Source organism: Saimiri boliviensis, chromosome 14 (genome assembly GCF_048565385.1).
Source record: "Saimiri boliviensis isolate mSaiBol1 chromosome 14, mSaiBol1.pri, whole genome shotgun sequence".
Lineage (NCBI taxonomy): Eukaryota > Metazoa > Chordata > Mammalia > Primates > Cebidae > Saimiri > Saimiri boliviensis.
Genome location: NC_133462.1, coordinates 33,169,470 through 33,190,041, shown reverse-complemented (window position 1 = coordinate 33,190,041; position 20,572 = coordinate 33,169,470). Strand labels below are relative to the sequence as shown.

Below are 20,572 nucleotides of genomic sequence, written 5' to 3'. Positions count from 1 at the left end.
CTCGGGAGGCTGAGGAAGGAGAATCGCTTGAACCCGGGAGTTGGAGGTTGCAGTGAGCTGAGATTATGCCATTGCACTTCAGCTGGGCGACAAGAGCCAAACTCCGTCTCAAAACAAAAAACAAAAACCAAAAAATACACACATAGACACACAAAGAGGTGGTAAGAGTTCAGGCTTCTAAACATCATTAGTTACTAATGATCACCATTCTTGACCTCATGGGTCCTCACGACGAATGAGCACACCTCATTCATAGTGTTGGGTCAAGAGTTTCTGCTTTCCAGAAGCACCCATGTCTGCGTGCAGGCAAGCATCAAAAATAAATAAATAAATAAAAAGCATCCCGCACTTTGGGAGGCCGAGGTGGGTGGATCACTTGAGGTCAGGAGTTCCAGACCAGCCTGGCTAACATGGTGAAACCCGGTCTCTAGTAAAAATACCAAAAAAATATAGCTGGGTGTGGTGGCACACGTGTGTAATCCTGCTACTCAGGAGGCTGAGGCAGGGGGATCACTCGAACCTGGGAGGCAGAGGTTGCAGTGAGCCAAGAACACACCACTGCACTCCAGCCTGGGGGACAGAGTGAGACACTCTCTCTTAAAAAAAAAAAAAAAAAAAAAGCCAGGCGCGGTGGCTCAAGCCTGTAATCCCAGCACTTTGGGAGGCCGAGGCGGGTGGATCACGAGGTCAAGAGATCGAGACCATCCTGGTCAACATGGTGAAACCCCGTCTCTACTAAAAAATACAAAAAATTAGCTGGGCGTGGTGGTGCGTGCCTGTAATCCCAGCTACTCAGGAGGCTGAGGCAGGAGAATTGCCTGAACCCAGGAGGCGGAGGTTGCGGTGAGCCGAGATCGCGCCATTGCACTCCAGCCTGGGTAACAAGAGCAAAACTCCGTCTCAAAAAAAAAAAAAAAAAAAAAAAAAAAAAAAAAAAAGCAACTGAAACCTAGCTTTTGAAAAGAGAAATCTGAATTTTTATGACTGTGACTATTTAGAAAAAAAAATTTTTGAGTCTTGCTCTGTCACCCAGGCTGGAGTGCAAAGGTGCAATCTCCACTCACTGCAACCTCCACTTCCTGGGCTTAAGCAATTCTCCTGCCCCTGAGTAGCTGGGATTACAGGTACACACCATCGCACCCAGCTAATTTTTTGTATTTTTTATAATCCCTACACTTTGGGAGGCCCAGGCAGGTGGATCACCCAAGGTTGGGAGTTCAAGACCAGCCTGACCAACATAGAGAAACCCTGTCTCTACTAAAAATACAAAATTAGCTGGGCATGGTGGCACATGCCTGTAATCCCACCTACTCTGAGACAGGAGAATCACTTGAACCCAGGAGGCAGAGGTGGCAGTGAGCCGAGACTCTGCCACTGCACCGCAGCCTGGGCAATAAGAGCGAAACTCGGTAAAAAAAAAAAAAAAATGTTTTCAATTTTGGAGACAGGGTCTTGCTGTCATGCAGTCTGTAGTGCAGTGGCATGATCACAGTTCACTGTAACCTTGATCTCCTGGGCTCAAGTGACCCACCTGCCTCAGCCTCCTGAGTAGCTGGGACTACAGGAATGAACCACCACACTCAACCCAGGAATGTTTTAGAATTGCTGCTTAAACTCTTGGCTCTTGAGATCACGTCACTGCACTCCAGCCTGGGCGACAGAGCGAGACTCTGTCTTAAAATAACAAAAACACCAGCCTGGCCAACATGGTGAAACCCTGTCTCTACTAAAAATACAAAACAATTAGCTGGGCGTGGTGGCGGGAGCCACCAGCTACTTGGGAGGCTGAGGCAGGAGAATCTTTTGAACCCAGGAGACAGAGCTTGCAGTAAGCTGTCCAACTCTGTCTCTTGTATAGGTACCTCAAATATCTAGTGAAATCCATAGGCATAAAATACAGAGAGGTCACGCCGATACAGGGCTGCACCCAACAGCAGGTCAGCCAAGAAGGGCTCATCATCTGACCCCATCCATCATTGGCACAGCTACCCCCTCCTCGGCATACTTCACCGTGACTGTGGGAGACGTGTAGAGAAAGGCCGGAGAGAGCCTGGGAAGTGGAAAATGGAAACACCTGGAGGCTGGGCTTCATTTAAAGCAGGGGAGCCAAGAATTAAGTCTATCAAGAATGGACAGGGGCAGGGCACGGTGGCTCATGCCTGTAATCCCAGCAGTTTGGGAGACCAAGGCAGGTGGATCATCTGAGGTCAGGTGTTCCAGACTAGCCTGGCCAACATGGCGAAATGCCGTCTCTACTAAAAAATAGAAAAATTAAGGCCGGGTGCAGTGGCTCACGCCTGTCATCCCAGCACTCTGGGAGGCCGAGGTGGGCGGATCACAAGGTCAAGAGATCGAGACCATCCTGGCCAGCATTGTGAAACCCTGTCTCTAAAAAAAAAAAAAAAAGAAAGAAAGAAAAATTGTCAGGCTTGGTGGTGTGCTCCTGTAGTCTCAGCTACTCAAGAGGCTGAGGCAGGAGAATCACCCGTCTCAAAAAAGAGTGGACAGGACTACTTAAGTATAGACAAGGGTTGGATGCGGTGGCTCACACCTGTAATCCCAGCACTTTGGGATGCCGAGGTGGGCTGATCACCTGAGGCTGAGAGTTGCAGACAAACCCGACCAACATGGAGAAACCCTTTGTGTACTAAAAAAAAAAAATACAAAATTAGCTGGGCGTGCTGGTGCTTGCCTGTAATCTCAGCTACTCGGGAGGCTGAGCCAGGAGAATCCCGTGAACCTGGGAGGTGGAGGTTGTCCTGAGTGGAGATCGAGCCACTGCACTCCAGCCTGAGCAATAAGAGCGAAACTCCATCTCAAAAACAAAACAAAACACACACACACACAAAGTATAGATGAGGGACTCTAACTTTCCTGAATGTTAAACTCAACTGGAGGCTTCTATATGTGAAGTCAGTCAGATGGGGGAAGGGCTTGACATCAGTATTTTTTGAAGCTCCCAGGTGATTCCAATGTGCAGCTGAGTGAAAACCATGAAGGAAGTGTAAACCAGCAGTTCTCACAGTAGTGGCAGGACCAGCAGTATCTGAGATGCTTGGGGAACTGCTAGACATGCACCTTCAGGGACCAGGTACAGTGGCTCATGCCTGTAATCCCAGCACTTTGGGAGGCTGAGGTGGGAGGACTGCTTGAGTCCTGAAGGTGGAGACCAGCCTGGGCAATACAGCAAGACAAAGTCTTCTTCCCCCACCCCCAACACTCCATTGTATATACTAGCACGGACAAAGTCTTAAAAAAAAAAAAAAAAAAAATGTTATCCCAGCACTTTGAGAGGCCTAGGTGGGCGGATCACAAGGTCAAGAGATCAAGACCATGGTAAAACCCCGTCTCTACTAAAAACTACAAAAATTAGCTGGGCATGGTGGCATGTGCCTGTGGTCTCAGCTACTTGGGAGGCTGAGGCAGGAGAATTGCTTGAATCCAGAAGGCGGAAGTTGCAGTGAGCTGAGATCACACCACTGCCCTCCAGCCCAGCGCCTGGCAACAGAGCACGACCCTGTCTCAAAAAAAAAAAGAAAAAAAGAGAGAGAGAGATCATACCTGTAATCCTAGAACTTTGGGAGGCCGAGGCAGGTGGATCACCTGAGGTCAGGAGTTCGAGACTAGCCTGACCAACATGGAGAAACCCCATCTCTACTAAAAATACAAAAATTAGCTGGGCGTGGTGGCAGGTGCCTGTAGTCCCAGCCACTCAGGAGGCTGAGGCAGGAGAATTGCTTGAACCTGGGAGGTGGAGGTTGCAGTGAGCCAAGATCGCACCACTGCACTCCAGCCTGGTGACAGAGTGAGACTCCGTCTTGGGGAAAAAAAAAAAAAAAAGAGAGAGAAAAAAAGCAGCACTTTCTTGGGTCTTATCCCAGATCTAATGATCAAAGTCTCTATATGATTCTGATGCACATTAGGAAGTCTGAGAATCAAGGGTGTAGAAAGCTGCTGAGCCACAGGACCCAGGAAACAAAGCGTGTTTCCTTCCCCTTCCAGGACTTACTGTCACTACCCACCCGAAACCCTGTCTTGAGCAGACATGGATTTGACTTAAAGTAGACTGTTGAGAGGTGCTTGTGGCTAGTCTGAATTGAGATATGTTGTAAACGTGAAATACTAGGTTTTTTTTTTTTTTGAGATGGAGTCTTACTCTGCCTTCCAGGCTGGAGTGCAGTGCTGTGATCTCGGCTGACTGCAACCTCCACCTCCTGGGTTCAAGTGGTTCTCCTGCTTCAGCCTCCTGAGAAGCTGGGATTACAGACATGCGCCACCACGCCCAACTAATTTTTGTGTTTTTAGTAGAGACGGGGTTTCACCATGTTGGCCAGGCTGGTCTCAATCTCTTGATGTCATGATCCACCTGCCGCAGCCTCCCAAAGTGCTGGGATTACAAGGGTGAGCCACCGCGCCCCGTCTAAGCTCACTTACTATTTCCATTGGACCCTGTGAGTCTAAAGAATCTGAAAGGCCAGTCAGGATGGGTCATGCCTGTAATCCCAGCACTTTGGGGGGGCCAAGGTAGGAGGATAGCTTGAGGCCAGGAGTTCCAGACTGGTCAACATAGCGAGACTCTGTCTCTACCAAAAAAAACAAAAACAAAAACAAAAACAAAAAAACAGCAGAGGCATCGGTGCTGTTGGTACTACCAGCTGCTTGGGAGGCCAAAGTGGAAGGATCTCTTTACCCCAAGAGTTAGAGGTTGTAGGAGATGGAGGTTCCATAATTGTGCCACTGCAGTCCAGCCTGGGTGACAGAGCAAGATCTTCCTTACCCCCCAAAAATCTTAGAGACATGGGAAAACTCACAGGGCCTCCCTTAAAGTGCTATCAAGGAGCATCAGGATTTCATGTCATTCAGACCAGGGCTGTGGACTAAAAAACATTCTTGATGCAGTCAGAAATTGTCACCAGAAACCCCCATGGAAGAGCAATAGTGGCGGGGTTCGGTGGGTCACGCCTATAATCCCAGCACTTTGGGAGGCTGAGGCTGCAGATCTCTTGACGTCAGGAGTTCAAGACAATCCTGGCCAACGTGGTGAAACCCCATCTCTACTAAAAATGCAAAAATTAGCTGGGCGTGGAGGCATTCGCCTATAATCCTAGCTACTCCAGAGGCTGAGGCAGGAGAACCGCTTGAGCCTGGAGGGTGGAGGTTGCAGTGAGCCGAGATCACGCCATTGCACTCCAGCCCGGGCAACTAGCCTGAGACTCCCTCAAAAAAAAAAAAAAAAAAAAAAAAAAAGGGACGAGCAATAATGTTGGCATCCAATCCAATATTGATTCATTTCACCACCTCTCACGTCCTTTTTTGTCATCTGGAAACGGAGGATAATACGATGTGCCAGGGACTGAAGATGGGCGCTTTGCTCAAAATCATAAATAAGGACAGGGCTCTGGGTGTCTCCTCTATGAAAATGTTGAGGGGAGGGGAACCAAAAGTGTCCCGTTGGATTAAAGGGGGATAACCCACAGCTGAGTGGCACCTGCCTCAGGATGACACCCTTCCCCTTGCAAGGGGCCACAGTACCCGGTTCAGGTTCAAGGTCCACCCCTTGCTCGCAGGAGCTTTGAGCAGGTGAGTTCATTTCTCTCGGCCAGGGTCTCCTCTCCAGTCCCAGGTTGGAGAGAGGTTAAGAGATCCTAAGCTGGGATTCCATAGGGCTCCTCCACCTCGCCCGCACCCCAGATACCCCAAGAAAGACGACGACCGGTGCGGCCTCCAAGTCCCAAATGCTAAAGGAGAAAAAAAAAAAAGTCTAACTCGGGGCCTTCGGAAACTGATCGAGTGCACTTTCCTGGGGCACGTCGGGAAAAGTAGTTCTTTTACGCTACAAAGAAATAACTTCCGGGTGAAAATACGCGAGTGGGCGTAACCTTAAGTATTTTCCTTCAGTGGGCGTTGAATTCCCTCGCTACCCGAAACTTGAGATTTTCTGGGTTCCAGTTGTTGACAGGCACCGCTTCTTTTTGCTTCATGTACCCCTATGCGCATGCGCCATAGTCTCGTTCGCCTATTGGTGGATTGCGGACTTCTCTCGAAAGACTACATTTCCCAGAAGGCTACGCAAGCGGGCGGGGAATCCCCACCCCAAAGGGAGGGGCGCGGTGCTCCCAGCGGACACTGAGCCTGTGACCTCTTTCTTTCTTTTATTTAACACAAAACTGGCGTGTCCGCATTCTGGGCCCCACGGCTAGGCCGATCTCGGTGCAGACAGGTCAGCTCGGCCTGGCCCTTTGGAAGGCGAGGCCGGGCTGCACTGCAAGAACCAGTGAGCCCCTCCCCTGCCCCCTCTCCTGGAGTTTGGAACTGTCAAGCTCCAGCTCCTACCTTCTTCCCCAGATTCAAGACCCCTGCGCCGCCCACCCCGCGGGCCCGGCTGCGCTCGGAGGCCGGGCCTGGCCTGCCTGGCCCGTGAGGATCTGCACCAGCAGGTCGGTGGCCAGCATGGGCGAGGGCTCCTCGAAGCCGATGGTCAGCAGCTGCTGGTAGTCCCCAAGAGGCTGCGGGCACAAAATCCTGTGGTGGGGGGGACCAGGGAGAGACAGGCCTGGACTTGAGTGCCCCCTGCCCCTCGGGAGTCCCTCCCTTTGAGTGAGAGGCGTCAGCTGAAAGAAGCTTTGTTTCAGCTGCGGGTGGGAAAAACCCCGGGGGGAACTTGTTTCCTTGTTCATCAGAAACGTAGTAATGGCTCCCGGAGGCTGAATAACTGGTCCTGACCTGTCCAATCGCCCTGCTAGCTGTGTGTCTTTGGGCAGGTAACAACTTCTCTGAGCACCCTGTTTTCTTTGTTAAATGGGGCCAGTAGCTTAGACCTCGATGGGTTGTTACTGGGGTCTGCGTGAGTGCTTTTCAGGGCACAATACAGTGCTATCATTACTAAGAGAAGCAAAGTATTTGGGAAGGTGAATTGTCTTTGAAGGGGTTCTGCCTCCCGCCTCCAGCACCCAAGCCTACTTTGCTCTACCCTAGCTCTTACCATGAATAAAGGTCATCCTCGGCTGGTCCCAGGGACACCCATCTGCCAATGGACCACAGCTTCTGGATCTGCGGGCACGGATTGGCTGGACTCTGGCCTGTGTCCTCCCAAGTATCTCGATAGCACAGGAAGTAGCTGGGAGGGAAGAGAGCTGTAATTAGAAGTGATCAGTTTCCTAGCTTCTTCTGTTGAGGGCTTTAATTTTGGAGGTGAGGTGGAAACTCATCCGAAGTTCTCAGGTAGGGTTGTGACTCCTAGGCCTTTTCTCCCGGCCAGCCTCCTTTTAAGATCAGGACTTTTATTTTGGTGGAGGGTGGTTTTAAGAAAATAGCGGTAGCCTTTCAAAAGCCTTGTTTCCTGGTTCACTTTTTTTTTTTTTTTTTTTTTTAAAGAGACAGATTCTTGCTTCCACTCAGGCTGGAGTGCAGTGGCACAATCACAGCTCACTACAGCCTCGAACTCCTAGGTTCAAGTGATCCTCCTTCCCAAGTAGCTGGGACTACAGCTGCCAGCCACCATGCCTGGCTAATTTTGTTGTTGTTGTTAAGACAGGGTCTTGCCATCTTGCCCAGGCTGATCTCAAACTCTTGGGCTCAAATGATCCTCCTGCCTCAGCCCCCCAAAGTGTTGGGATTACAGGCTTGAGCCACCATGCCACGCCCTGCCCAGTTTTCACTTTGGTGGTGACGGTTTTGAGGCCCATACTGGCATTCATCATAGAAAGGGAAGGAATTCGATTTGGGTAAGAGGACTTACTAATCCACAAGGGAATCTTGTCCCCGACCAGGGGCCTCTGGGATGGTTTCCAGGTGCCAGCGCATCTTCTTATAGAGGTATCGGGGGAAGCGGCTGGCAGTGTAGGCGGCTGGGGCACAGTATCTGAAGATGGACACCTCGTGGGACATGCTGATGGAGAACCTCCCGCAAAAGAAACAGGAGATGCTGGCAGGACATGAGGGAATGCAGGGGTGAGGCTGGGCCTTGGACCCCCTTCACCCCCCCATCCGAGTCCCCAACCGTTATACCTAAGGGGGTTCGTCTCCTCCAGGTCCACAAACCCAAAGGAAGCATACATGAGGACCAGCTGTTCCAGGCGCAGGGTCAGCTGTTGGGAGATCTCTAACAGCTGCATACAACAGGGGGCACAGTAAGATCAGCTGGCCTGAGAGGAGCAGGCCTCCCCCTCCACCATCCACCATCCACCATCCCCCCAGGCTTGGAGCTTCGAGAGGCAAGGGGCATGGGGTCTAAGAAACCCCCACACTCGGCCGGGCGCGGTGGCTCAAGCCTGTAATCCCAGCACTTTGGGAGGCCGAGGCGGGTGGATCACGAGGTCGAGAGATCGAGACCAACCTGGTCAACATGGTGAAACCCCGTCTCTACTAAAAATACAAAAAATTAGCTGGGCATGGTGGTGCGTGCCTATAATCCCAGCTACTCAGGAGGCTGAGGCAGGAGAATTGCCTGAACCCAGGAGGCGGAGGTTGCGGTGAGCCGAGATCGCGCCATTGCACTCCAGCCTGGGTAACAAGAGCGAAACTCCGTCTCAAAAAAAAAAAAAAAAAAGAAACCCCCACACACCCGCTTTCGGACCAGCTCCTGCAGGACTCCATAGATGGGGGGTACGCTTCTCGCAGCTGCCTCCAGGTACAGGAAGTAGGGTTCACACATCTGTAAGAAGGTGGGCATGGCCTTGGCCAGCTGCTCTTTCTGTACTTGATCTCTGCTGAAGGAAGAAGGGGGCCTTTGCCTGGAATTCCTCACGACCCCTCCCCGCCCCCTGGTTTTCCCCATTCTACTCTCTCCCAACCTGTATCGCTTGGCTAGACCCCTGTTAGAAAAGGCCCCCAGTTTTAGGTCTTTTCTGAACATCTTTCTGGTTCACCCGCATCACACCCATTTAGAACACTTGTTAAAGAGCTGACACCTGAGTCTCATGACTCGACTCAGGATCCAGAGCTTCCTACAGGGGCTGGGTGCGGTGGCTCACACCTGCAATCTGAGAGTTTTGGGAGGCTAGGGCTGGAGGATTGCTTGAGGCCAGGAGTTCCAGACGAGCCTGGGCAACATCGCAAGACCTCGTCTCTATACACAAAAAAAATTAGCTGAGCGTGGTGTCACCTATAGTCCCAGCTACTTAGGAGATGGGGGTGGGAGGATTGCCTCCAAGAGTTTGAGGCTGCAGTAAGCTATGACTACACTATTGCACTCCAGCTTGGGTGACAGAGCGAGACCCTGTCTCATTAAAAAACCAGCCTCATGAGAATAGCTTGAACCCAGGAGGCAGAAGTTGCAGTGAGCTGAGATCGCGCCACTGCACTCCAGCCTGGGTGGCAGACCGAGACCGTCTCAAAAACCAAAACCAAAACTCAGCCTCGTGGATCATGAGGTCAGGAGTTCAAGACCAGCCTGGACAAGATGGTGAAACCCCATCTCTACTAAAAATACAGAAATTAGCCAGGTGTGGTGGTGCGCGCCTGTAATCCGAGCTACTCGGGAGGCTGAGGCAGAGAATTGCTTGAACCCAGGAGGCGGAGGTTGCAGTGAGCCAAGATCGCGCCAGTGCACTCCAGCCTGAGCAACAGAGCGAGACTCTGTCTCAAAAACAAAAATTAAAAACCAACAACAACAACAACAACAAAACCCAGCCTCCTAGGAGATTCCAATGGACACTGAAATTGTAGAGCCACAGGGAAAGCTAGTCTGGGAATCACATTATCTTTTGGGATCTCAAACTGATGTCCTGCTGGCCAAGTGTGGCTCAGGTGGGTCTTGTTTAGCCGGCACAGGGTGCAAACATCTAAATCTAAGCCAGTATTTAAAAACTGGAAGAAAGTCCTAGAGAGTTGACGACCACAGGCCCACACTGCCAGGACAGTAACAGCAGCCGCCCCTACCCGCGATTCCACAGCCCTGCTCACTCGGAAACGGATTCTAATAAGCTAGCTTCTTCCACTGTCTCCCTGTGGCTCCTGGCGCTTCTAATTTTGCGATTTTTGCGACCCTGGCGTGGGTCACGGGACAGCTCCCTATAGCTTTGACCTCCTGGGCTCCCCTTCTGTCGCCTCCCCTCTAAGTCTCTTTACCCATGAGGAGCTGGGACCCCGTCCAACATCACCTGTAGAGCAAGTAGCTCTGGAAATCATCCGCCTTCTTGAGTAGGTAACGCAGCTGTTCGATGATGGGGCTGAACAAAGTTTCCAGGGGTAGGCGGGGTGGTGCTGGCCCGGGCCCGGGGACCAGCGGTTCGGGGGAAGGCGTGGAGGCTGGAGCTTCAGGCAGCTGCCCCTCAGCGTCTTCGGGGTCTGGCTCAGGTGGGTCCCCAGGCCTGCTAGGGGGCGACGACCAGGAGGGGTCTGCGCAGGGCGGCGTCCCAGGTTCTAAGGCGTCTGGAGGCGGTGTTTCTCCAGGGTCCAGGCAGAGCGACCCCTCGAACCACTGCTCCGTAGCCATGGTAGGGGCCGTAGGGCGGGAGCCTCAGCTCTTTAAGCTTCGGGTGCTGTTCAAGTCGTCGGCAGCGGGTTCGACCCCGCCCCGGGAGCCTCCGACTGGTCCCTGCCTTGACCTCTCCACCGGCGCCGCGCCACGCCGCGCCCGGGGGAAGTTGGCCTCTTTTGAATTTCAACACGCGGGAGGGGCGCGCCGCTCCAGTCCACGCGCCTGCGGGGCCCCACCCCCTACACACGCGCCACGGGCACTCCGGGAACCTCGCGATGGGGAGGAGGGACCCGCCTAGGGAGGCGACCTCTGGCCTTGTCTCGGGGGTGTGGTTAGAGCCAGGACCTTAACCTCTGGAGGTGGATTCCCGGAGTGGAGGGGTCTCTAACGTGTCTCCAACTTCCCCCACCTGAAACAGGTATGTGGAATGAGGTCGCCCGGGTCCCAGTCCCAGCCTCTCGCTCCCAGAACCCGTTTTGTTGCTGTTGTTAAAAAATCATTTTAATTTAAATTTTTTTATTTTATAGAGATGGGGGCCTCTCTGTGTTGCCCAGGTAGGTCTCAAACTCCTGGACTCAAGCGATCTTCCCGTCTTGCCTCCCAAAGTGCCCAGCCGTTTTTTTTTTTTTTTCTCTCTCTCTCTAATGGAGTTGAGAAATTGCCTTAGAACTCAGTAGGGACTTTGGATGTAATAGCTCTGAGGACTACTACGAACAAATAATAAAAAATCTTCAGGCCTGGCTCGGTGGCTCATGCCTGTAATCCTGACACTCTGGCAAGCTGAGGTGGGAGGATTGCTTGAGGCCACGAGTTCAAGACCAGCCTGAGCAACACAGAAAGACCCTATCCCTACGAAAATAAAATGTTAGTCAGCTGTTGTCTGAGGCAGAAGAATCACTTGTGCCCAAGAGTTCGAGGCTGTCACCAGTTGTGATGGCACCACAGCACTCTAGCCTAGGTGACATGAAGACCCTGTCTCAACACAAAATCTTCACTTGGAAATCTTTTCCCATCTGATGGCTCAATCCCTTTTTTTTTTTTTTTGAGATGGAGTTTCACTTTTGTTGCCCACGCTGGAGCGCAACGGGGTGATCTCAGCTCACTGTTAACCTCCGCCTCCCAGGTGCAAGCGATGCTCCTGCCTCAGCCTCCCGAGGTAGCTGGGACTACAGGTACCCACCACCACACCTGGCTAATATTGGTATTTTTAGTAGAGACAGGGTTTCACCATGTTGGTCAGGCTGATCCTGAACTCCTGACCTTGTGATCTGCCCACCTTGGCTTCCCAAAGTGCTGGGATGACAGGCACGGGCCACCACGCTCGGCCCACTTCTGTTGTTTTAATGGAGAGGACCATGAGGCCTGGAAACCCTACTATGGTCCTAGAACAGTCCCTGCCCTTGACAGCTGTAGCAGATTCTTTGCAGTAGGCAAAGGCTGACAGGTTTATACTTTTTAATGTACATTATGTCAAACACACTAATTATAAAGACTCTGAATGGAAAAAAAAAAAAAAAAAAAAAAGACTCTGAGTGAAGAACTGAGACAGGTGTCCGACGCCACTCTGTGTGACCCCGAGCAGACAGCATCTCTGTGCGGGGCCAGTTGTCTCTTCTGTAAGGTGGGACTTGGGAAGGACAATTGAGAAAATGCTTATTAAACCCAAGAACTTAACTGCTAGCCATTCAACAATAGTTGAGGCCAGGCATGGTGGCTAACTCTTGTAATCCCAGGCAGGAGGAGAATCGCTTGCGGCTGGGAGTTCGAGAGCAACCTGGCCAACAAAGTTAGAACCCCATCTCTACAAAAATGTCTAAAACTTATCTGGGCATGGCAGTGTGCACGTGTAGTCCCAGTTAGGAGGCTGAGGTCGATCACTTGAGCTAGCAGTTTGAGGCTACAATGAGCTATGACAGCACCACTGCACTCCAGCCGGGGTGACAGGATGAGACCATCTCTAAAAGAAAAACATTGGGCTGGGTGCGGTGGCTCACGCCTGTAATCCCAGCACTTTGGGAGGCCAAGGCAGGCGGATCACCTGAGGTCAGGAGTTCGAGACCAGCCTGACCAACACAGAGAGGCCCCGTCTCTACTAAAAATACAAAATTAGCCGGCAGTGGTGGCGCGTGCCTGTAATCCCAGCCATTCGGGAGGCTGAGGCAGGAGAATCGCTTGAATCTGGGAGATGAGGGTTGCGGTGAGCCAAGATGGCACCACTGCACCCCAGCCCAGGCAACGAGAGCCAAACTCCATCTCAAAAAACAAACAAACAAAAAAACTCAGCACCTGCTGTGTGCCTAGCTCTGCTCTGGACATGGAGCGATTACAGAGGAAAAAAAGCAAATATTCCCACCTCCTTGGAGCAATTACTGAGGCAGCTACAATTCATCCTTTCCTTCACCCCCTCAAACAATTCTGTCCTAAACCTTTGGCTCTCTTAGGAGGCTCTTTAATGCCCTCTCCCCTGCCCCATTTATAAAATGGACCCCGTGGCTTTTTTTCCTTTTCCTTTTTTTAAAATTTTATTTAAAAAACCTTCGGTGCAATATTAAAAAGCAATACAGCCAGCTGGAGCAAGAATCAACAGAAAGGAAAGAGGAAGGGGAGGAAAAACCCAAGGAACCCCAACCCAGCTAGTCCCCGAGGAGCTGGAGGCCAGGGGTAGAGACTGAGAAGGGGGGATGGGTGGTGGGAGGAGGAGGAAAGACCACCCACCCAAACAAACAGGCCGATCCAAACATTTATATAGGAAACACCTGGCTGAACGGAAGAGGATCTTGGGGAGATGAGAAGCCCCCCGCATTTCATTTTTTTCTTTTTCCTAAAATGTCCTGGGCTGGGTGGGGAGGGTCAGCCACCGGGGGTGTAAGGAGCAATCCTCTCCCTGCACCGACGTGCTGAAGGGCAGATGTGTGTGTGAGAGACAGAAGGGGCAGAGGTGAGGACACCGAAGGTGCCCCTCCCTGGAATCTGTTATGAGGGCCGAGGGTGTCCGCGTCCAGGTACTGGACTCTGGGGGGTCTTGGGTGAGATGGGGGCCAGAATGGGTTGGGGCAGAGGTGAGGCTGGGCGCTCAGCCTAAGAAGCCATCGGGGTCGTCGTCCTCAAAGTGGCCTTGCTGCAGCACCTTGATGTGGTGCTCGTAGATTTTCAGGGCTGGCCCAAGGCGGATGGACAGGCCGGTGAGCACATCTGTGCGCTGCATGAGCAGCAAAGATTTGCCATCAATTTCCTGGGTGGGATAGGGACAAAGAGCGAGCCGGATCAGGGCACATCCCACAGCGGCCCTCTGTCTGTCTGTCTGTCTGTGTGTAATCCGGGGCTGGGAACTCACCTGTTCTTGGAAAGCTGTCGCCTGCTCGGGGAAGCCTGCCTCAGTAAAATATTCCACGACATCCATCACTGTCCACTCCACGGGATCAGACGGCTTCTCTTTGCGCCCAGTACTGCATCAAAACAGATGGACACCAGTGAACATAGAAGTCCCTCTGGCTGTGCCTCATACCTGCGCAGCACCCGCACGTCTCCAACACCCCAACTTACGGACAGCCAAAAGGGGTCCCGTCGGCCCCAGGTAGGGCTGGTTTTCCTGGAGGCAAAGGCACAGGAGATGGGGAGTCTGGCCCAGTGGCAACAGAAGCTGGGAGGAGAAAAAACACCTGTCTTTGGCTTTGTCTTGAGGCTGAGTTCCTCCCACCTGGCACGTTCCCTCACCCAGAGGTCCTTACCCGTTCCCCCCTCCTTGTTCATGTTTGCCATGGAGAACACCTGGCGGGTGCCGCCGCCCGGGGCTGGCCCCCGCCCTTCATCCTGGCCCTGGTGAGTTCCGCAAGACGTCCAGTCTTTGACCCTCTCCTTGGCACTCTGAGGTCCCCGCTCGCCGTTAAGCTGGTGGTGCTGGGCACCTGCCGGACGGTCACTCTCGGGTACTTCGGAGCCCTCTGACACATCATCTTCATCATCTTCGTCTTCATCATCATCATCATCTTCATCTTTCTCAAGCACTCGCTCTTCTCCACCTCTCTGGGGCGGAGGAGAGAAGCATGCAAGGTTAGCAGCTGTTCTAATCCCGGACCCTGACTGTGGCATCCGGGCGGCGGGGAGGATGGACCGATTCCACCTTTAAGAACAATACGGCTAACTTTTACGCATTCACTCCGTGCCAGGCTCTGTGTTAACTGAAACCTTCGACAACCGAATTTCACTAAACTCGCGCAACAACCCCAAGGGGTCGCTACTGTTACTAAGCTGCATTTACAGCGAAGGAAACTGAGGCTCCGGGAGATTCAGCCACTTGGCAAGGTCACCACGAACTAAGCCCGTAGGAAACGCGCGAAAAGCCCCAGCCACTCGCCGCCCAGTTCCTCCCGGGACTCGCGCCCCCGCCACGAACTTCGCCCGCACCTGCCCACCGCGCGGCGCCCCCGCTCCCCGGCGCGCTCACCTTGCTCCGAGACGGGCGGGCGCTGGCGGCCGGCGGCGCCCGTCCGGGCCTGTCCCCGCGGGGCAGCGCTAGCGCTCCGAGACGGGTGCGCTCCAGGCGGCCCCGCGCCGCCGCCTCCTCCTCCAGCAGCCCTTGCACGCGGCCGCGGGTCAGGCGACCGCCGGCGCCGCCGCTGCCCCCGAGGTAGCGCACGACTTCCCGCAGGCTCACGGGCCGCGCCGCGCCGCCGGCCCGCGCCGCGCCCCCCTCCGGCGGCGGCTGTGGCTGCGGCGGCGGCGGCTGCTGCTGCTGTGGCGGCGCCGGCGGCTGTGGCGGCGGCGGCAGCGGCGGCTCCCGGGCGGCGACGGCGGGCGGGGGGGCGCGGCGCGGGCCGGCCGGGGGCGCCACCGCCGGGGGAGCGGCTGGCGCGGGCGGCGGCGCGGCCAGGGGCGCGGCCCGCTGCGCGCGGGGGCCCGGTTGCGCGGGGCCGGGCGAGGGGGGCGCTGTGGCGGCGGCGGCGGCAGCGGCCGCGCGGGGCGCCCGGGCCGGGGCGGCGGCGGCGGCGACGGGCGCGGGCGGTGGCGGCGGGGCGGGCGTGGGCGGCGGCGCGGCAGCGGCGGCAGGGGCCCCGCGGGGGGCGCGCGGCGGGGCCGGCGGGGTGGCTCCGCGCCGGGGCGGCTGGACGCGCGCCGCGTTGCGGTACGAGATGCTCCCCTTGTAGCTGACCCGGAGCACGGCGCGCTGCTGGATCAGTTTCTCGAGCTCGGCGCGCGTGCGCTCCGGCTCCGGGCCGTGCCGCCGCCGCACCATCCGGCAGATGCGCTCCAGGTCCGGCCGCGCCTTGCGCGAGCGCAGCGAGTCGATGGTGTCCAGGATCCACTCTTGGTAGTGCGGGGAAGCGGCGGACGACGAGGCGGCGGCCGCCGTGGTGGCGGCCGCCGCCGTCTCTGGCGGGGGTAGGGCCGGGGGCCCCGCCATGCCTCCCGCCCGGCCCGGCTGCACCGTGCGCGCTGCCTCCCTCCCAGCGCGGCGCCCCCCTCCCCGGCTCCCCTCCCTCCGCCGCTGCCCGCCTCCTCCGCCTCCCCCCCCGGGGGGCGCAGCGCCTCGGCGGAGCGGCGGCGGCGCTGCTGTTTCTTTGCAAAAAAAAAAAAAAAAAAAAAAAAAAGAGAGAGAGGGAGCGAGAGAGAGAGGAAAAAACAGTGAGAGAGAAAGAAAAGAGAGGAAAAAAAAATAGGCACACACTCACTCACTCGCACGCACGCACACACAGACCCGCTTCTGCTGGGCGCGCGCGGGGCCGGGGATGCGAGGAGGAGGAGGGGAGCGCCGCGCGGCCGGCCCCTCCCCGCCGCCGCCGCCGCCGCCGCCGCCGCCGCACGCGCGCCCTGCGCCCGGGACACTCCGGCCCCCCTTCCTTCCCTCCCTCCCTCCCTCCCTCCTCCCCGCCGCCCGCCTTCCTCCCTCCCACCCCCACGCGCCCGCTTTTAAGGTGGAGCCCGGGCCCCCCGCCCGCCCCCTTTACCCTGCGCTCTCGCTCACTCTGGCTCGCTCCGGCCCCCCCTTACAACTCCCGCGCGCTTTTTAAGGAGGCGCCGCGGAGTTGGCGCCGGGGCGGGGGCGGGGGAAAAGCGGCGGGCGGGGGAGGGGGAGGGGAGTGCCGGGGGGAGGGGAGAGGGGGCGGGCAGGGCGGGCGGGCGGTGCTCGGCCGCCCTCCAGCCATTGGGCGCGGGACCCAGACGTCCCCGGCGCCCAGCCCCCCTCTCCACGCCTCCCCGGCGCGCTCCGCTCTCGGGACCGCACTTACCGGGAACTCGCCGCCCGCGGGCCGGGGCCGCCGCGCTCGCAGGGTGTTGCGGGAACCCTCTTGCTGCCGCCGCCCCCGCGTCCCTCCGGCGCGCCTGGCCCGGCGCTGAGGATGCGGAGAGGGGGCCGCGCACCCTCTCCCCCCTCTTTACTCCCCTTGCCAGTGCCGCCCCCGCCGCCGCTCGGCCTCCTGGCGCGCCGGCCCCAGCGCCTCCCTAGAGCGCCCTCTCGGTCCCGGGCTGGACGCCGAGGGGGCGCACCGCAGATTTGGGGACCCCGAAGCTGGGGTCAAAGGGCAGTTTGACGCTGGTTTCTCCTGCGGGGCCGACGGAGTGCCGGAATTTCAGCTAAACGCTGTTTACAAGGACTCCAGGCCAGGACCTGATTGGCCTGCACGCTGGGGTCCGAAATTCCCTCTCCAACCCCCTGGGGGTGTGTGGGTGGCTGATCGAAGTCGAGAACACCAGCGACACTTTTTTTTTAAACAAAACTTTATTGGTAATAGTTTTCAAATATGTTTACAACAGCACACTGTTCAAGAGGAAGTCTCGTCCTTCGCAGCACACAGGTTGAATCGCCCCCGAACCCACCCGGGGCCCCGTCCCAGGCCTGAGAACTCCTCCTGGGATGGGGAGAAGTTATGAGAGGGGGAAAAAAGGGGATGAACGGGGTAGCTCCCAAGGGGCTCCCCACTTTCCTATTAAGAGAGAAAAATGCACAAATGAGACTGGGGGGAGACGTGATGGACAGCTGACAGCTAAGCCGGAGGAGGGGGACCCTGGATGGCAGAGGCGGAAGCTGGTGGGTGAGTAAAACAGGCAGCCCCTCCCCAGCAGCTCTAGCCTTGAACCCCGGGCCAAGACGTGGGGGCACTTGGCCTCTTCCGTGTCCTTTTGCGGGTATGCCCTCCCCACTGAGCTGAGGGAAAGCTGGACATTAAAATCTAGCGGAGAATAAAATTAAGGAGTTGGGGGAAATTGCTGCTGGGAGGAAAGACTTGGACTTGGGGCTCCCCCTCTGTCTTTTTGGGGGATGACTCCTCTTTGGCAGGGAGAGGGACAGCTGCTTTGTCTGGCTCTCAAAGCCCAAGGGTGAAAACAGGTCTGTTGGGGAAGAGGAGAGCTGAGGATTCCTAAAGGGGACTAGACCCTCGCAGGATTGGCAGAGAGGATCCCCCAGGGAGGGGCCCAGAGGAGATGAGCAGCTCAGCGGGGAGGTTCAAACCCCAGCGCCTCCCTTTCCAAAGTCAGTCTGCTTCTCATTAAAATGGATTGGGGAATGGGGGGACATGGGAGGGGTGGGAGTAGAGGAGGGAGGGAGGGAGGCACTGGTGGAACTTAAATAGGATTTTAAATCGTTTTTTAAAAATTCTAGCAAGCAGCCCACTAAACATGTCACTAAAAATCTCTCCTTCCCAGGCAGGATTACTCCGAAGGGAAAGTTGGCGCTTCGTTCATTTGCCCTTAGCAAGTGGTGCCTGCGGTTGGGTGGGATGGGGGTGTGGGTGGGGGCTGGAGTTGAGTTTGAGCCCCTTTCCACACCCTGTCCCTGGTCCACACTCCAGCAAGACCTGGTCTGACTGGAGTTGAGGAACTCGTTTAAAATAGGCAGAAGTGGGCTGGGGTAGGGGGCTGTGGGGGAGGAGAAAGGGAAAAATGGGAGAGTGGGGCAGGAGGACGAAGGTGATGAGGGGGAGCAGCTGGTGTTTCTGTCCCTCCGATTATCTGGGCTTCCTGCTCCCCCTAACCCTGGAGGGTGGGGTGGGGGTGAAATAGATGCAAGGAACTCTGGGGCCCTCTGGCTGTTCAATCCAACCCTCCCACCCCCCCAACCAAAAAAAAAAAAAAAAAAAGGAAAAAGAAAAAGAAATGAAAACCCATGGGGGCACAGGCACACCCCTAAAACTCATTAAACTCCTTGCCACACTTCTCATTGATGGAGACCCGAATTTCTTCTTCCTCATAGTCGTCAAAGTTACTCGTATCCCCAGGGCCTTTAAACTTTGGTATGAAGGGAGCTTCCACCTGGAGAGGGATCAAAAATCACCGAGACCTCAGCATTCAACATAATCATTATTACAACAATAAATGTGAATGGCCTAATGTTCAAGAGATAGTTACTCTGACTCAGGCCTGTGCTTAGCATTAGATTATGGATTCCTCTTAACAACCAGAAACTCTTAATATAGCCAGCTCATCAAAGGGGAAATTACTTCCCAGAGAGAGGCATCTTCTGCACAAGGTCATGGAATGGCCATATGACACCAGAATTCCATTTCTAGACCCCACTGGCTCTAAGCACTAGGCTCTAAGATCTAGGCTGCTCCTGTACCTATGTTCTCTTCCCTTTTTCTTTTTTCTTTTTTTTTTTTTGTTTTGAGACAGAGTCTCTCTGTTATCCAGGCTGGAGTGCTTGGCTCACTGCAACCTTTGCCTCCCAGATTCAAGCAATTCTCCTGCTTCAGCCTCTTGAGTAGCTGGGCTTACAAGCGCCCGCCACCATGCCCGGCTAATTTTTGTGTTTTTAGTAGAGATGGGGTTTCACCATGTTGGCTAAGATAGTCTTGAACTTCTGACCTCAGGTGATTCACCCACCCTGGCGTTCCAAAGTGCTGGGATGACAGGTGTGAGCCTCTGAGCCTGGCCCTCTTTCCTTTCTATCTCTCTATTGGCTGTCCTCTCTGCCTCTTGGCCTGCCCCCAAATCTTCAGCAGACTTAAGGAGGGGAGGCCCACCTTCCTCTGGTAGATGGCGATCCAGTCAGTCGTGGCAAACCACTTGTGGTTCTTGATATCGTTGACCCCATTCTTGAGGTTCCCAAAGCGCTTGGTGAGATCTACCTGCAGGAGGTTCCGCAGGAGGTCCTTCAAGTCAGAGCTGAAGTGGGAAGGGAACCGCACCTGGAGGAAGGGGTACAAGGACAGGGTGGGAAGCTGCTCTGGAACTTGGGGAGCCCAGGATGCTTCCTTTTCCATCCAACAGTACTACTGGGTGAGCGCCTCCAAAGCTGAGCCTGCCGGCATCCTGGAAAGCGGCTCCTTGGGCCCACCCTAAAGTTTCTGATTTAGGAAGTCTGATACTGTGGCCTGAGAATATGCTTTTTTTTTTTTTTTTTTTTTTTGAGACGGAGTTTCGCTCTTGTTACCCAGGCTGGAGTGCAATGGCGCGATCTCGGCTCACCGCAACCTCCGCCTCCTGGGTTCAGGCAATTCTCCTGCCTCAGCCTCCTGAGTAGCTGGGATTACAGGCACGCGCCACCATGCCCAGCTAGTTTTTTTGTATTTTTAGTAGAGACGGGGTTTCACCTTGTTGACCAGGATGGTCTCGATCTCTCAACCTCGTGATCCACCCACCTTGGCCTCCCAAAGTGCTGGGATTACAGGCTTGAGCCACCGCGCCCGGCTTGAGAATATGCATTTCTTAACAACTTTTTAAAAATTAAAGAGCTAGTTACTTTAAGAAGTTTTTGGCTGGGCTCGGTGGCTCACACCTGTAATCCCAGCACTTTGGGAGGTGGAGGCAGGCAGATCACAAGGTCAGGAGTTCAAGACCAGCCTGGCCAACGTGGTGAAACCCCAACTCTACTAAAAATACAAAAATTAGCTGGGTGTGGTGGTGGGTGCCTGTAGTCCCAGCTACTCGGGAGGCTGAAGCAGGAGAATTGCTTGAACCGGGAAGGCGGAGGTTGCAGTGAGCCGAGATCGTGCCACTGCACTCCAGCCTGAGCAACAGAGCAGGACTCTGTTTCAAAAAAAAAAAAAAAAAAAAAAAAGTTTTTGTAGAGACAGGGGTCTCGCTGTGTCGCCCATGCTGGTCTCGAACTGCAAGGCTCAAATGATCTGCTTCGGCATCACAAAGTGCTAGGATTACACGCATGAGCCACCACGCCCAACAAGGACCTGCATTTCTTTTTTTTTCTTTGAGGCA

At 55.0% G+C, this 20,572-nt stretch overlaps 3 protein-coding genes across 3 annotated transcripts in view; all 3 read right to left on the bottom strand.

Annotated features, from left to right (window-relative positions):
* Window positions 1–5,253: 5,253 nt before the first annotated feature.
* C14H19orf67 (chromosome 14 C19orf67 homolog) lies at window positions 5,254–10,651 on the bottom strand. Its single transcript, XM_003941808.4, has 6 exons — window positions 10,101–10,651; window positions 8,564–8,708; window positions 8,008–8,108; window positions 7,739–7,924; window positions 6,983–7,117; window positions 5,254–6,522 (listed from the first exon to the last, which is right to left on the bottom strand). The coding sequence occupies exons 1-6, from the start codon at window positions 10,433–10,435 to the stop codon at window positions 6,348–6,350; spliced, it is 1,077 nt and encodes a 358-aa protein (XP_003941857.1). The 5' UTR covers window positions 10,436–10,651; the 3' UTR covers window positions 5,254–6,347.
* Window positions 10,652–12,914: 2,263 nt separating this feature from the next.
* On the bottom strand, window positions 12,915–16,246 carry SAMD1 (sterile alpha motif domain containing 1). The gene is made up of 5 exons (XM_039466037.2): window positions 14,865–16,246; window positions 14,149–14,443; window positions 13,964–14,060; window positions 13,755–13,866; window positions 12,915–13,652 (listed from the first exon to the last, which is right to left on the bottom strand). Exons 1-5 carry the CDS (start codon window positions 15,819–15,821, stop codon window positions 13,494–13,496), a joined length of 1,620 nt encoding a protein of 539 aa, XP_039321971.1. The 5' UTR covers window positions 15,822–16,246; the 3' UTR covers window positions 12,915–13,493.
* Window positions 16,247–17,119: 873 nt separating this feature from the next.
* The window catches only part of PRKACA (protein kinase cAMP-activated catalytic subunit alpha), a 28,739-nt gene continuing 25,286 nt past the window's right edge, over window positions 17,120–20,572 (bottom strand). Inside the window, exons 9-10 of the mRNA XM_010352492.3 lie at window positions 19,381–19,545; window positions 17,120–18,670 (exon numbers count right to left, since the gene is read on the bottom strand). Of these exons, the coding sequence (XP_010350794.2) occupies window positions 18,545–18,670; window positions 19,381–19,545 (291 nt within the window). The 3' untranslated portion in view covers window positions 17,120–18,544. The remainder of the gene's footprint in view (window positions 18,671–19,380; window positions 19,546–20,572) is intronic.

What these genes read in the sequence shown, in the direction of transcription:
- C14H19orf67 (XM_003941808.4), bottom strand. Translation starts at nt 10,435, where the DNA reads ATGGCTACGGAGCAGTGGTTCGAGGGGTCGCTCTGCCTGGACCCTGGA. An exon ending in CAGAGCTACTTGCTCTACAG is followed by an intron (nt 8,709 to 10,100) that starts GTGATGTTGGAC and finishes TTCTTCCTTCAG; the next exon opens with CAGAGATCAAGTACAGAAAG. An exon ending in GAGGAGACGAACCCCCTTAG is followed by an intron (nt 7,925 to 8,007) that starts GTATAACGGTTG and finishes ATGTCCTGCCAG; the next exon opens with CATCTCCTGTTTCTTTTGCG.
- SAMD1 (XM_039466037.2), bottom strand. Translation starts at nt 15,821, where the DNA reads ATGGCGGGGCCCCCGGCCCTACCCCCGCCAGAGACGGCGGCGGCCGCC. An exon ending in GGGACCCCTTTTGGCTGTCC is followed by an intron (nt 13,867 to 13,963) that starts GTAAGTTGGGGT and finishes GTTTTGATGCAG; the next exon opens with TACTGGGCGCAAAGAGAAGC. An exon ending in CGACAGCTTTCCAAGAACAG is followed by an intron (nt 13,653 to 13,754) that starts GTGAGTTCCCAG and finishes TATCCCACCCAG; the next exon opens with GAAATTGATGGCAAATCTTT.